We start from the raw sequence: 15,042 nt of genomic DNA on the forward strand, positions 1-15,042 counted from the left end.
ATCCATACTGTGCAGAATGAAGTCCATCATTCAAGTAACCCTTAATGCGATTGACAACCATTTTACTGATAATCTTGTATATCACCGGCATAAGGGTAATTGGTCTCCAGTCTGCCAAAGACTGACATAAGTGTTTTTTAGGCAACAGCTTCACTAATCCTTTTTTCCAGGAAGCTGGCATTTGCCTTGTCTCCCAGGCAATGTTTACCATACGCAGCAAAGGTAATTTGAGGGTGTCCCAATATGCAAGAAAAAATTCAACTGTAAGGCCATCCCATCCTGGAGCTTTCCATCGGCCACAAGACCTGATTGCATCAGACAGTTCTTGTTCAGAGAATTTTTTTTCTAGTTGTTGCGCTTGAGTAGCAGAAAGGATGGGGGATACATGCTGTAATAACTTATGACGTGCATCATACACTTCCATGGCGTGAGAATCATCCTCATCAAATTGAGAGGAGAAATGGACAACACAAGTCGCAGCCAATTGTGCTCGGGTGGTGGAGGTCCACGTGTCATCTGAAATTAAAGTGCGACATATAGATGCAGCTTGTTTTCTGGAATGTAAACTCTTGAAAATTTTTTTGGAAGAGCAGCCTTTGTCCAAAAGTGCCTGTTGTCGTGCCCGTATATCTGCCATTTGACAAGCTTTCGATGATCATTTACCTGAATACAGTGACGAGCTTGACATAAAGAAGTGGCTTCAGCCAAAGTTAGAGAGCGAAGATGACTAAGCTCAATTAAAGATTGGCATGTTTGCTTAGCATAAGCAACAGTCTGTCTCCAACCTTTCAGATACTGTTTACCATAATCACGGATGACTGATTGCATGCGAGCAATAAAAGTTGTCCATGCATAATCCAAGTCAATGAAAGATTGAGGAAAGAGTGGCTGACAGGCCTCAAGTATCAGTGCTTTGAATGCATCATGCTCCAAGTAACTATTATTGATGATAAGCAACCTTCGAAGTGGCAATCTGTCATCGGGCATGTCATGCAGATGAACTCTGAGCCATAAGGGTACATGATCTGAATATGTAAATGTATAATCTAGCCACAATTTGGTTGTGAGAGTATCATAATGATACGGATCAAGCTGATACCATCGATCCAATCGAGCTTTGTAAGTGGATTGAGCATTATGTTGGAAGGTATACCCAGGCATCAGAGGCTGAGATTCTTTCCAAATATCAATCAGATTAAGCGTTGCTACAAAATCTGCCCACGAAGACCTCTCAGTAGCAAGCATATGTGTACGACCGGATGTATTATCACCAGGTTGAGGAGCATTATTGAAATCTCCACATATGAATGCTTTCTGTCTCCAAGGGTACAATTTCATTTGTTGCCATATCTGTCCTCTAGCTTGAGAGGATTGAGGTGCATATATCGATGCAAATTCAAATATTTCATCCTGAATAAAGCACTGCATAACCATCCATCTGCCTTGGAAGTCATTAAATGCCATGGCTGGCTGCAAATGATGTTTCACAAGAAAAAGTACACCCGAAAAGGCATGGTGGCCTGCATAAAAAATATCATAACCAGCATAATGGCCTTGCTGTCCAGCATAGTGATGTTGATTGTGTTCCTGAAGAGCAACGATATCTGGCTGCATATGCTTCAAATATTCCCAAACCATCTTCCACTTTTTAGGGTTGCACAAACCCTGTATATTGAGAGTCAAAACTGTGATATATGACATCATATTTATAGTGTATGTACAGCATGAACACACACACACACACACACACACACACACACACACACACACACAAATAAGGACTGGTTCACACACAAAAAGCTATGAATCCCCAACAAGCATGTAGTTATGGCAATAGCTAGAAGAATGTGTTTGGTAGGAGTTGGGTTAAAACCCACATTCTGTGAGACTTTGATAGCTTGATGGAGACACAGTTTGTGGTGTCTGATAGTTTTAGGAGTCTCTGATTGGGAGGTATGTTCTCCCCTAGGTACGAGGATATACTAGATCTTGGAAAGGATGGGTATGATGTTGCAGCTAGCTAGGAGATAGTTGTCTCGGTGATTTTAGGCCTCCAATTCCAGAGGAGTTGGAGGATTGAAGGATGGTTTATGTTCTTCAAGGACCTGAGACGATTCTGTTTTTTTTTTGTCTACAAGTATAAACCTGGTTTCTGAGACAATTGGTGCAGGTAGCTAGATTCTCCTTTATTTATTTCCAAGAGTGGAAATGTCCTCAGTGGGGAGGAATGTTACGTACCTAACACTAACCCTTGGGGCTAGGGACTAATCCAATAGGGTTAGGAGAGCCTTGGGATTAGGAAATGCAGGCGGATTTAGGTGGCGAAGGTTCAGATTTAATAAATAGCAGCAGTAAGCGCTATATAAGTGAGTCTTGGGTTATTGTTGATTCACTCTGGTTTGGACCTAGACCATGGACATGGCGGATCATGGGTAGTCTTGCCAAGGGTCCCTTAGGACAGGCTCTGGTGGTATGGGATGCTAGGGCTGACTGGCTTGGCCTGTGGGGAGTGGAACCTTAGCCCCTGGCTCGGGGGTGGTTGCGGATGAGACCTATGGTCGGGTGGTGAGCTTGCATGCACCCTTCTATGTTGTCTAACCTTGTGTGTTTAGCTTGTGCATCAGGTGACCTTATGGAGGGAGCTTTACATCGGAGCAAGTGTTGGACGATTCCGAGGATGAAGTGGCAAAACTTTTTGGAGGAGAATTTTTCATTCCTTTGGAAGCAGGCAAGGATGTACTGGATGAGCTTTGCTTCTAGTCGGACAGTCAGCTCACGTAAAACGGTCAGATTTTCAGGCTCCAATCAACAACATCATAAGTTGACAATGTCATGGTTGTACGGAAGTACACACAGCCGGTACAAGAGGTTTTGGTCGACTTTACGGAACAATGAAGCAGGGATTGCACAGCTGTATGGACTGTACAACTGTACATACAGCAAGGCGCTAGTGTAAATATGTACAGAATGCTGGTATGGGTGTACGATAGTACGGATGTGCTCAGAATGAGGTACGAACAGCATCTTCGGACTGTTATTTAGCAGGCGATGTCTTCATTTCTTCTCCTATAGAGATGCACACCATACTGCGGGAGAGAGGAGTCGTGCATGGTCTGGGAAGGTGGTGCCCATTGGGCCACCTCGCCTATGTCGACACTTCTCCCATACGTGAATAAGTGGGAGGGTGCCCATAGGAGAGTGCCACACCACAATAGATAAAAGGGAGCCTATTTAAAAGATCCCAAGCGCCGGAATCAATAAAATGCCAAACTCAATTTTAAATTGTCTGCCCGCACTTTAATGTAATGAAGTGTGTACAAACAGAAAATAATCAATAATTCTATAAACCAAGTGTTAAGAGTCACACTTACCACCTGTTGTGTAAAACCCACAAGCTAGATCAGAATACAGATTCACGTTCATAGTTTACTAGAGGGTGTAGGGCTCATAAACTAGACACAGATCTTGCAGGCAATGAAACACTGAAGCAATCAAGTAGTCTATTGGCTGAAGTAGGGTGTGTGGGCCGCATGTGTGTGAAATCAGGATTAGGAGATTTAACTCCCGATTCATTGAAGACGGGGGGAAGAGGGGGGGGGGACCGGGACTAAAGATTGCAATTTAGGGGCAATGTATTTGAATTACGAAACTGATTTTAAACGGTTGTATGAAGAGTTCCGCATCCTGGTGGGCCTGTTGCAACTAACAAGGCTGCTGCATTGGCCAAATTTTTACAAAGAAAGCTCGAGAAATCATCGGGGACAGCAAGTTTGAATCCGGTTCTTGTCGAAGCAGCAGTCAAGAACGCAAAAGCTACATTGAATGGTAATTATTGGGGTCATGAACTATTTAATGTTAGTCTCAGATTTGTTCCGTTTTATCATAGGATTATCAGACTATACTAATGGCTTGGGAAAGGAACTTTTGTTGTAGGCATTTCTTCAACCGCTTTGAAAGTACGGCATGTGGAGACGTTTTCTGAGAGTGACAAGGTATTCTGAATTCATTCTCGTCATTCATGACTCGCATACGCATTTATTCACAATAAGCATTCTTAATCAAAATGAAGTAAAATTTGTGATTCTAACTCTCCTCTCACATATGCTGTTAAACATTGTAGGAGACTGAAGGTGAAGGGCCAGAAGAAGCTAAGGTTGTGGAGGTGAAGAACAAGAAGAAAAAGAGGAAAAAAGCGAAAGCAACCGCATCTGTGCGAGTCTCTGAAGCCGGCGGGTCAGCACATAAAGGTCCACCAAAAAAGCCAAAACACTAGGAGGGTGAGCTCCATGAGATAATTAATCTGATTGGATACTACTAAAATTTAAAAATAAGTATCAATAGCTGTGATGGATTACTTACAGTATTGCATGTGATGTTACTGTGCTTGAGTTCACACCATGTGCAGTATAATGCTTAGACCAGCAGCTAATCAAGTTGCTGGCCACCAAGCTGGAGGTAATTCTCTTTCTAAGTAGTCATTAACTCTTAGGATATATGTGGATTGTTGAATTTATTGAATTGGGTCCTTCCAGCTCTAAGACTGCTGTTATGTTACACAGTTGGAAAAGTCGGGCCACTCGTAGATGGTGCGGGAAGATTCTATAAACCATTGCAGGCTGGTGAAAGAGGAGAGAGGGAAAAGCAGTTCTATGAGCAGTTCTGGGCGGATGAAGGTGTGCCTAGCAGTGTGAAAGCATTTTTCCCTTGCTTCTATGGCACAGTGGAAATTGAGGCCTCTGATGGCAGTGGACTTATTGATATCCTGAATGCATGAAAACACAAAGTTTGGTTGAAAGTTTTCCAGTCTGACATGCCTTTCAAGCTGTAAACAGCCTAAGAGAATCTTTGTTCTTGCAGCAATGCTGTTTGTGTCAGCTTTTTTTTTCTTAACATTCACAGCACATCATGTCGTGTTGGAGGATTTGACCCACCGATTTCATCGACCTTGTGTGATAGATATTAAGGTTACTTTCTCTGGAAAGTTACAATCTCTTTCGGAAAGTTGTGGAAGACTTTTATTATGCTCATGAAAATGTAATTGTAAAACTACAGAGTCTTGTCGTCACTGACTTGGCTAGCATGGCTATGATATGGGCAAACCTCATAGGCCATATTAAAATTACATCTTACTTAGGGTCTTTACAGACATGACTCTCACCTGATCAAAGGGCAGATTTACCTGCCTATCACTTATGGGCTGGGATCTGCTCTTGCCTGTCCAGTGGGTGGGGGAGATGTCTGTATAAACCCTACAAGATCTGCTAGAAAGTTTCTAAAAAAACTGAGTGCTCTGCTGTGTTATCTTTCTGTGCAGATGGGAGTGCGCACATGGTATCCTGGAGCAAGCGACCAGTACGTTGCGAAGTGCATGTGAGTTTACTTACAAATTGACAACACAGGCATGGACGGCACACACCCAACACACATACACGCATCCATGCACCTACCTCCACCTTTATTCTCTTTGGATGCAACATCAATAACCCAAACCTCCTTTTTTTTGTTCAAGAATCTACATCTTCTGGAGATGAAAATTGGGGACATTCTCCCTTAGAATTTATCAATCTTATAAAATTTTTGTGTAATATCCTTAATCTGACTCAAGTGCCTATGAGTTTAGGGAGAAAGATGCGGAGACCACTTCCAAAGCTCTGGGTTTTCGAGTGTCTGGTTTGCAGGTGTGTCATGTTTCAAGTGGGGTGTCAGATAAGAGATGGTGATAACAGGAGGCTGAGCAGTTTAACTGTACTTCTGCAGGTTTATGATGCAAGCACCACGAAGACATGGAAGCCCGGTCATTTATGGTGCAAAATGCTGACTGTTGATTCTGTTCAAACTGTGTTGAAGCAGTTTGTGTCTTTGAATCCTACAGATGACATGCAGCCAGATTCAGCTTATGCATCTGCAGTGTATGGTGGTTTAGAAGGTATAATCAATCAGCTCAGTGAGTTGAGAAGCTGGTAAGCACAACTTGGGTTAAGGCCATTCTCTACTCTCAATCCTTGCACGCTTTTTCCTCATATTTCCATCTAACCTCCTTTGTTTTTCATGTGGATGTATATACAGGTTTGGTTTGCAGACCATGTACCACTTCTACTCGAGCTCTATCCTCCTGATGTATGAGAGTGACTGCACTCTTTGTGGTTCTCAAGCAAATATGTGTGCATCTGTGAAACTTGTCGACTTTGCACATGTGCTCACAGGGCAAGGAGCTTTGGATGATAACTTTCTTCGAGGCCTTGACTCATTGATTGGCATTTTTCATGACATTGCAGGCCAGTCATAGGCTGGATATACATAAGTCCTGGCATTTTAGGGTGGTGGCAAGGGTTTGGATGGCAAGATTGCTCCTCTGAGTTCTACAGGTCATGGCCGTGATGGTGCCAGTCCTCCCCACTCCACATGTGGCCGCAGCGTGCTCCTTCGTGTTTTCACTTTTTTTTTTTTTTCTTTTTGGTGAGATGAATATTACTACATATGCTGGTGGGGTGAGTGGTAACGCCCTGGCTTGCCAACACGCAGGTCCAGGTTTTGAACTCTAGTTTCACCTTTGTTTTTTGAACTTGTTTACCATTTTGGATTTGTGAAAGTTTTTATGTGGCTCATGTAGGCTTGTCGGATTGGCCATAGGCGAGTTGGAAGCATGAATTTGCTTCTGTCACCATTTTGTCCCTGCATTCAAAAGTTGGTCTTAAGGCCTTTTTATGAGGGTCTAGAGTTAACTTATCTGTGTGTGGGGATTTAAAGCATATCTGACTACTCCCAAGGAATAGCTCCCCTTGAGTTTATAAAACATGCCTTAGGGAGTGTGCCACCCCTCTCAAATGCATATGATTTAAGTTAAGAGTTGTGTATTTTCGTATAGTGCCTCATGTTGTGCCTTTGTGTTTACAAAATATTTTAAATTTTGATTGAGGTTAGCATAATTTGAGTCAGCATTGAAAGAGTAGGACAATCTTTGAGAGACTTTAATCCCTGAAAACGTTTGCTGCTCTTTGTTGCAGGCAACTTTTCTAATGAAAGTTTGCCAATGTGTGTTAAATATCATCGACAAAAACCTATCTTTTGGGTTAAGATTTTGGTTGAGTGCTTAAAGGAGGCCCAATTTTCATGTTCAAGTTGATTTAATTTGTTGCTGCAACGACTATCTTCCAGGTTTTCCTTAAACGCTGGCTATTGTCTTAAGCTTACAATTTTGCAGAGTCCAAGTGAAATGTAGATGTTGTCTTGATACCTATGTTGATATCTGAAAGCTATCTTCAAAGTTCTCGTTTGATTCATCTCAAATTGTTCGAAGCATTTTTTTCAACTACTTGCTTGCAATCTCTCTCATTCATGCTTTTAGAAGTAGATTCATTTCTCGTGCAATCCAGCATGCAAAATGTATCCAAAGATATTTTTTCTCCCTCTAATAGACGCAATCATGAAGACTTTGAGCCTGATGCAATATCTCACGTTACAAAAGCATGCAAGTGTTTATAACTATGGAGAATATGTATACAAATCAACAAATATAAGTCTGTCTTATTACCTCCTCCTCCTCCTCATTGGAGGCAGTAAGAGAGAGAATGGAGAGGCCCACAAGTGAACCTATATCCAACATGCACTTTTGTATAGAAAGACCAAGTTACATAGAAAACCTAACGGGATCCTCCTCTTTAGGTTTCTTATCTTATGTTGGATGCAAGAAATTTATTTAAAGCCATAACTTTTGTCTCATTCCTTGAGGAGCTACTTTCAGTGTGTCTTTTGTCCATGTCTTATACTTCTCCCAAATTCTTTGGCACAGCTTTGATAAACAGCCAATTTGAGCGCTTGCACAGTTAGCCAGAACATTGTGATCAGTAAAAATAAAGTTAAGCTTATGTCATGGTTAAAGGCGATATTTTTCATGAGCAGTCCATTCAAATTGTTTTGGAGAATCCATTAATAGTAGTAAACATTAAGAAAAATACATTAGACATTTATTTAAAGAACAAGAAAGCTTGAGGTGTATCAATCTTTATCCCATGGGAGAGTTCCTTGTAGGCTTTTAAGTGAGATTGATAGTCACAAGTAGACAAGCCTTTTCAGTTGGAAGCATGTTTTTGAAATTCATTAACGCTTCATCAATATGCAATTCCTAGCCACAAAATCTATAAACAATAGAAAAAAGGGTGGAGGTATATGCATCCTCACACATACCTTCTAGTATAGCTATAGGCCACAAAAATCTATAAAAACATTTGAAGAAAGAAAGGATAGGTGTATATATACATCCTCAAACATAGCTCCTACTTTGGCCTATGTATAAACAAACATAAGTATTTGACACAATAGCCTAATGCACGAACATATTCCCATTTTGATGGAGCTTTAAAATATGGAAGAAAATATAGTATATGCGCTTGCAAGCAAAGAACGCCTTTTTTGCCATCCCTCGTTTTTAAAATCCGGACATGTGTTGGAAATCAATGCTGTATTCTCATCATCTTGATTATGTTAGTTGCTAGCTCTACATTGTGAAGCTTCTTTTATGAGGAGAATTTTCTTGAAGTACAAGTAGCATGAACGCTATTTATTTGGATGGTTAAGAGATGGCTTTTGGTAGGTTTAATGTCTGCTTAGTAGGCTAAATACAAGTGCAGACTAATATGCCCATATCAGATTGCACTAAGGGTAAGAGGGAAATCTTCTTGGGACACACAATCCTCAAGTTGTGGAACTCAAACACGTACCTTGATGACCTTGATTGGGCCTAAAGCTACCTCTAGACCATAGGTCTCTTGTGAGTGATTTGGTCAATTAGGTCTAGTTAGACTGATCATCTTTTTAGATATCTAATCGTGTATGGATGAGAATTTTCCATCAATTGTAAGTTTGGTTTGCAATGATGATTGACCTTATTTTCCATCTATCTATCTTTATGAATCTTTTTTCTTGTGAACCTTTTGTTGTTTATGTTCATGTACTAGTTGTAATTTGGTATCAGAGCTTGGGCTATAGACAAATATCTTTGGCAAGTTACTTTCTCTATATTTACTAGCTCTAGGTAGTATATATAAATGAGCTTAGTAGCATTCATCATATTCAAATCATCTCTTTAAAAGGTCTACCTTCATTGCATTTTGTTCTTTATTTCACAATGCATATACCATCCATCGCAATGCCTTTCGAAATTGCCATCTAAGCTCTCACACAGGAGCTCCCATGAGTTGTTAGCTTGGTTTGTAATAGTAATTCAGCTCATTCTCTATTTTCTGTTGCTGAATCATATTCCATGCGAAGACGATGTTTGTGTCAACACAAATTGTAATTTCTTGTATATGGTATTTAAGCCTAGGCTCTACACAAAGATATTTGGCAAGTTGTTGTGTGTAGTTGATTTGGAGAAATGGCCCAACCTATAATAAACACCCCATGGGCTTGAATACCACCATCTGGCAATAAAGGAAATCTCTATGGAACCAACTACAACCTCTTGAACATTTAAGATAAAGGAAACCTTGTCTCCATATGAGTTGCAGGAGATAGCTAGGATGTATATAAGATCTTGCTGATACATCAACTCCAACAATTTCATTGAACCACATTTTGGCATAGAGGATAAGGGATACATATAGGTTGTGTTCCATGATGATCCAATTGTGCATCCCTTCTTCTCTATGCCAAAATGTGTTCCATGGAATTGTTTGAGTTGATGTATCAGTAGGAACATAATATTAATAATGACATAAGGATTTAAAACATTGAGATTATCTTACCTCACAGAAGCTATCTAATGCAAAAGCAACAAAGCAATTCAATGAGGACTAAGAACCTACCTATGTGATTAGATGGCAGCTATTCAAATCACAACAATGACCCAAGAGCTTCCATATAGGTATATAAGGGTCTTGTCCCAAAAGCACAATGGTGTTTACTACTATATTATAAATAATTAGATGAGGAACTCTTCCCTTACCTTAAAATAATGATAGGGTGATGCTTTTGGAGTATAAGATGAGAGATGAGGGGATGCAACGCTCGTTGCCAGCACAAAGAAAGACAAGGCTAAAGGTTGTGTAATCCTTTTTCTTCAAAGGAAAACAAGAAGAAGAAGGTCATCTATGATAAACCTGTTCATATTTAAAATGAATGAAAGAAGAGATAAGCATATGAGAAAGATGACACCACTAAGGACTCTAGTAGTAGTGTTGAAGTTGATGTAGAGCTGTTTATGGTAATTTAAGAAATATGTGTAAAGACCTTCTATTTAGCTGCACTTGATGGATAATGGATTATTAACAATGCAGCATTTCCACATGTAACCAACTAGAAAAACCTGTATATATCTCTACAAGTAGTAGGATATGTCATTACGAGAGTTTTTCTAACCAAGGTCACATGTACTATCTCTTTTATTTTATGTTAGTAGTGAAAATATTTTATATGTTCTCTATGTACGAGACATTAAGAGGAATTTTCTTTCCATGACAACAAAACACTGACCATGACTTGAGACTTTACTTTGATTGAGACGGTGCAATCATCTTAGATGCTAACAAATAATCTTTTCCAAGCGTGGCATATTACTAGTATTCCCACAAATGCCAAATCCACGTGAGGCTTGTATGATGGAACACCAAATCCATGTGGACAAGTAGAACTGGTAGACATTTTTGTAAGAGGCCAGCTATAGAGCTAAGTCTCCACTTCAACTTCTAATCTTGATCTTTGTAGAAAGATGCCAACAATTGTGGGTGGTTCTTCCTAGTTCATGTCTCATCCACAACTGTAATAGAAAGATGTGGATATATTTTATATAGTATATCACCAAGGCTTTTGGAAAGTTTAAAATGTGGCTATAAGTTGACAAAGTTTTAAATTGATTGGAATGGGGAGTTCACTTCAAATATAATTCATAGCCTACTATAAGGAGTGAATGAGGGATCAAGCATAAGATTACCATAGTTTATAATCTCAAGAAAAATGGCATTATAACATGCAAGAACCACATAGTTGTGAAGATGGATCATAATATATGGATTAGGGTATATTCAAGGAAAACGGATTCCCTAATATCTTCTAGAGATTAAGTAGTTAAAACTAAGGTGCATATTTTTAACAAGAGCTACACCAAACTAATCAAGGGAATGGCTCCCCAATAGGCCTACTTCGGTAAGAGACATTCAATAGACTCAAACAAGAACAACTGGTATCTTAAAAGTTAAAAATACATCTTTGGGGTATAAAATCACGAGGCAAGAAATATTGGGGTGAGTTGTGATATGGTATTCTTGGAACACTCCCATCAAACGAATGATGTTGTCTTCGTGTTATATCTCCAACAGTGAGGTCATTACTCACAACCACAAAATATAGACATGTGGGCTTCATCTTGGAAGGTGAAAGGACTGCGTGTACCCATTCCACACAAGAGGTTGAATATGAGGATGAAGATGATAAATGAACATATAGTTAAAGAGTTCCACTACCCAAGTGGGTAAAGGAGATACACTGATTATCCTTGATGTGCCACCCAAAGGAAGCGATTCAAAGGGATAAAAGAGTAGGCAATTACCCCCAAAGGAAGTTGTTCAAAGGGATAAAAGAGTAGGCAATTACCTCCAAAGGAAGTCATTCAAAGGGATAAAAGAGTAGGCAATCACCCCCAAAGAAAGTCGTTCAAAAAGGGATAAAAAAGTAGGCAATCGTTCAAAGGAATAAAAGAGTAGACAATTCTCCCAACAAAGGAAGTCATTTTCAAAGGGATAAAAGAGTAGACAATTACCCCCAAAAAAGGAAGTCATTCGAAGTCATTTAAAGGAAGTTGTTCAAAGGGATAAAAGAGTAGACAATTACCCCCAATAAAGGAAGTCATTCATCAAAGGGATAAAAGAGTAGACAATTACCCCCAATAAAGGAAGTCATTCATCAAAGGGATAGAGGAGTAGATGACTATTCAAAGGAAGCCATTAAAACGGATAGAGGAGTAGATATTTGCTTAAGTCAACATGTCGTTTATAGTTTGTAGTTCCCTATGGAAGTTTTGAGAGCTCGGGTCATTAGGTTATTGGATGACCATATACCACCTCAAAGAGAGTCTTCTTGGTTGATGCCTACAATAATGTATCATTGTTGATGGTATGTACCACCAATGTGGCAAGAACTCTCCCCCACCCCTCTTCTCCCTAAATTTTATAAATATCTGGATAAAAAGTGGCATAAAATGAAGTAAAAGTGAGCTAGAAATGACTGTCCAATACCTCCTCTTAGCTCCAGCACGGGGGTTCGACTCCTGTACGGGTAAGGAGCTGATCATCAATAGTATCACGAGGAAGAGGTTTGGTGAAGAGATCACCAATGTTGTCTTGAGAAGGACAATACTCTAGTGCAATGATGTCGTTTTGTTGGTGACTAGCTCATGGATAAAGTGAAAGTGGACCTCAATATGTTTGGTCTTACCATGGAGGAAGGATGAAGTTTGAGCCAATGCCAAGGCACTCTAGTTGTCTATAAGAATACAAATCAAAGAATCTGAGAGTACATTAAGATTGCTCAGCATCTAGAACAACTATAATATCTCACAATAGGTATCCATATAAGCACGGTACTCAGCCTTAGTGTAGAAGATAATGAAATTGTATTCTGCTTCTTAGATCTCCAAGAAATAAGACCGGAGCCAAGAGTGAAGGAATAACCAGAAGTGGATCATTAAGTATCCTTATCTCCTACCCAATTTGAGCATCAGAGTATTAAACAAGGTGAGTGCCTCCTTTGAAAGAGACACCATAGTCCAAGGTACCGGATAAGTATCGGATAACCCTTAGAGGCGGCTTGCCAATGATAATGTCAAGGAGTGTGAAAGAAAATTGAGTGAGAACACTGACATTGTAAGAAATGTTGGGCTTGGTGTAAGTTAAATAAATAAGAGAACCAATAAGCCTCCAGTACTGTATACTATCCTCAAAGAGGGGAGAGGGATCATCATGGGAGATCTTGGAGTTAGGATCCATCGGCGGACAAGAAATATCGGGTGACACTCGTGGGGGCAACCAATCTGGTTTTGTGTGTCCAGAGATCCATCAGCATGAAACTTGGTCTTAAAGACAAACTTAACCATAATGACCTGTCGATGGTGCAAAGGCCAATCCACAAGCTCCCATGCACAATTCCTCTCAAAAGAATCAACCTCTCCATGTTTGCATGCCACTCCGGAAGAAGAGAAAGATCCTCTTTAGTTGTAGCAGGCTCATATGACTATATCAATGTACTCATCAGGGTGAGGTTACAAGAATGATGAAGCTGCTGTAATCTTTGTGCCCGTGTTAAAGAATCAACAAGATGATGAAGTTCCATATTGGAGAGATGAGAATCACGAATAGTGGTTGTTGCCAACCATCGTGGAGTCTTGGGGGAAATCCTCTACTGCACATGAGTAGGAGGAGGGGGAGAAGTTGGGATAGGAGGAAGTGGGGGTGGAGAGGTAGGGGGTAAATAAGTTGATAGTGGAGAGAAGGGGTGGCTGAGGAAGGAGGAGGGACCTCGATATGGTAAGCTCTGGATGAGAGCGAGAATCATCTGTTGACGAGGGTTGAACAAAGTGAACATTGCAAGAAATCACCAAGGATCGCGACTCCGGATCTCCCATAATCTGTAAGCTTTGGAGTGAGAGCTATATGTAAGGAATTTGCACTTCCTAGACTTGGGAAACAAGTTTGGATCTTTTAGAATCAGTGACAATATGAACATAGGCATCACAACCAAAAACCTTAAAATGAGAGACGGAAGGGTTTTGTCTAGTAAAAAAGTCTCCTTTGGATTCTTATGAGAAACCTCCTTTGTATGAGAACGGTTGATGATGTAAACAACAATGCTCACAAATTCTTCCCACAAAGACGGAGGAAGATGAAAAGAAGAAAGCATGGTATGGGCCATCTCCTAAACAATCTTGTTCTTGCATTCAGCCACACCATCGTGCTGAGGAGTGTGAAGTGTGAAAAATTGACCGCTTATACCTTTCTGTGAGCCAAAATTATGGAAGGCTTTGGAGATGAATTCTCCTTCATTGTCGCACTGACTTGTTGATGAACCTTCTATATGGTCGCCCGCAATCTCAACCAAAGTCACCCACTCTTAAAAGCGGGAGAAAGCTTGAGATTTTTCTGCCAAGCGATAAATCCAAACTTTGCGTGAGTAATCATAAATAATAAGCATAAAGTATCTAGCTCCTCCTTGGGTAGTAGTCTGCATGGGGCCACACAGGTCCATATAAATGAGCTCCAGAATATGAGAAGCCCGATGAGTAGCCTCATGAAGAAAGGCATCTCAGTGTTACTTGGCGACAAGAAACAAAAGTGAAGTGGGAGGGTTTCAGTGATGCGGAAGACCCTTGACCATCTGTGCTGAGAAGACAGTAGCTGTAGAGAAGTATAATTTAGATGCCCATTTCAGAGAGCATGCCACAAATCCATATCCACATGAGCTACCAAGGCATGATAGCTGTGCAAAAGCTGTAGAAAATGAGATTGGGACACATTCAAAGAGCCACCAAAGTCCTACAACCAATAAAGGCCACCTTCGGATGCATGTGGCAATAATTTGTAAGGTGCTAGTGTCGATGATCTCTAGGATGGATTTGTTGAAGTAGACACCATCCTTTCTCTACAATCCAAAAAACTGAGAGGAGATTGTTGGAGAGCTTGGGAACATGAAGCACATGTCCCGAATTGTAGAAGGCTGGCCCGAGGAAGAGTTAAGTCACATATTACCAAACCGAAGAGGCCTCCAAGTTGGCAGCATCACCAATGGACACCGTCGAAGTATCATGAAGAATGGTCTTGCAAGAGTCACATAAGTAGTACACCCACTATCAACCACCCAATCCATAAGACATGTGGTGGAAGAAATAGGAGAGTTAGAGGGAAGCTCCTCAATACCAAATGAAGATAGTCTCCTTGGTGGAAGAGATTTTTTGAGTTTGGTTAGTGGATGAGGAGGTTTGATTGGGGGGTTTGGAAGAGATTTTTTGAGTTTGGTTAGTGGATGAGGAGGTTTGATTGGGGGGTTTCTTAGCAGAAC

At 40.5% G+C, this 15,042-nt stretch overlaps 1 protein-coding gene across 3 annotated transcripts; it reads left to right on the forward strand.

Moving 5' to 3' along the window:
• Positions 1-4,138: 4,138 nt before the first annotated feature.
• Positions 4,139-6,854, forward strand: LOC147605815 (inositol polyphosphate multikinase alpha-like). Of its 3 annotated transcripts, XM_086792469.1 has the most exons (8): positions 4,139-4,277; positions 4,406-4,455; positions 4,560-4,757; positions 4,903-4,964; positions 5,315-5,370; positions 5,621-5,678; positions 5,758-5,960; positions 6,067-6,854. In XM_086792469.1, exons 2-8 carry the CDS (start codon positions 4,410-4,412, stop codon positions 6,284-6,286), a joined length of 843 nt encoding a protein of 280 aa, XP_086648595.1. In that variant the 5' UTR covers positions 4,139-4,277; positions 4,406-4,409; the 3' UTR covers positions 6,287-6,854. The 3 variants fall into 3 exon arrangements, with proteins under 3 accessions (XP_086648595.1, XP_086648596.1, XP_086648594.1); XM_086792470.1 differs by lacking the exon at positions 4,139-4,277 and having other exon boundaries at positions 4,285-4,455; positions 4,560-4,673; positions 4,858-4,964; XM_086792468.1 differs by lacking the exon at positions 4,139-4,277 and having other exon boundaries at positions 4,288-4,455.
• Positions 6,855-15,042: the final 8,188 nt, after the last annotated feature.

The sequence above is a fragment of the Cibotium barometz genome, chromosome 58 (assembly GCF_041138505.1).
Source record: "Cibotium barometz isolate CiBa-2024 chromosome 58, ASM4113850v1, whole genome shotgun sequence".
Lineage (NCBI taxonomy): Eukaryota > Viridiplantae > Streptophyta > Polypodiopsida > Cyatheales > Cibotiaceae > Cibotium > Cibotium barometz.

What these genes read in the sequence shown, in the direction of transcription:
- LOC147605815 (XM_086792468.1), top strand. Translation starts at nt 4,398, where the DNA reads ATGTGCAGTATAATGCTTAGACCAGCAGCTAATCAAGTTGCTGGCCAC. An exon ending in TGCTGGCCACCAAGCTGGAG is followed by an intron (nt 4,456 to 4,559) that starts GTAATTCTCTTT and finishes TATGTTACACAG; the next exon opens with TTGGAAAAGTCGGGCCACTC. An exon ending in TGATGGCAGTGGACTTATTG is followed by an intron (nt 4,758 to 4,902) that starts ATATCCTGAATG and finishes CATTCACAGCAC; the next exon opens with ATCATGTCGTGTTGGAGGAT.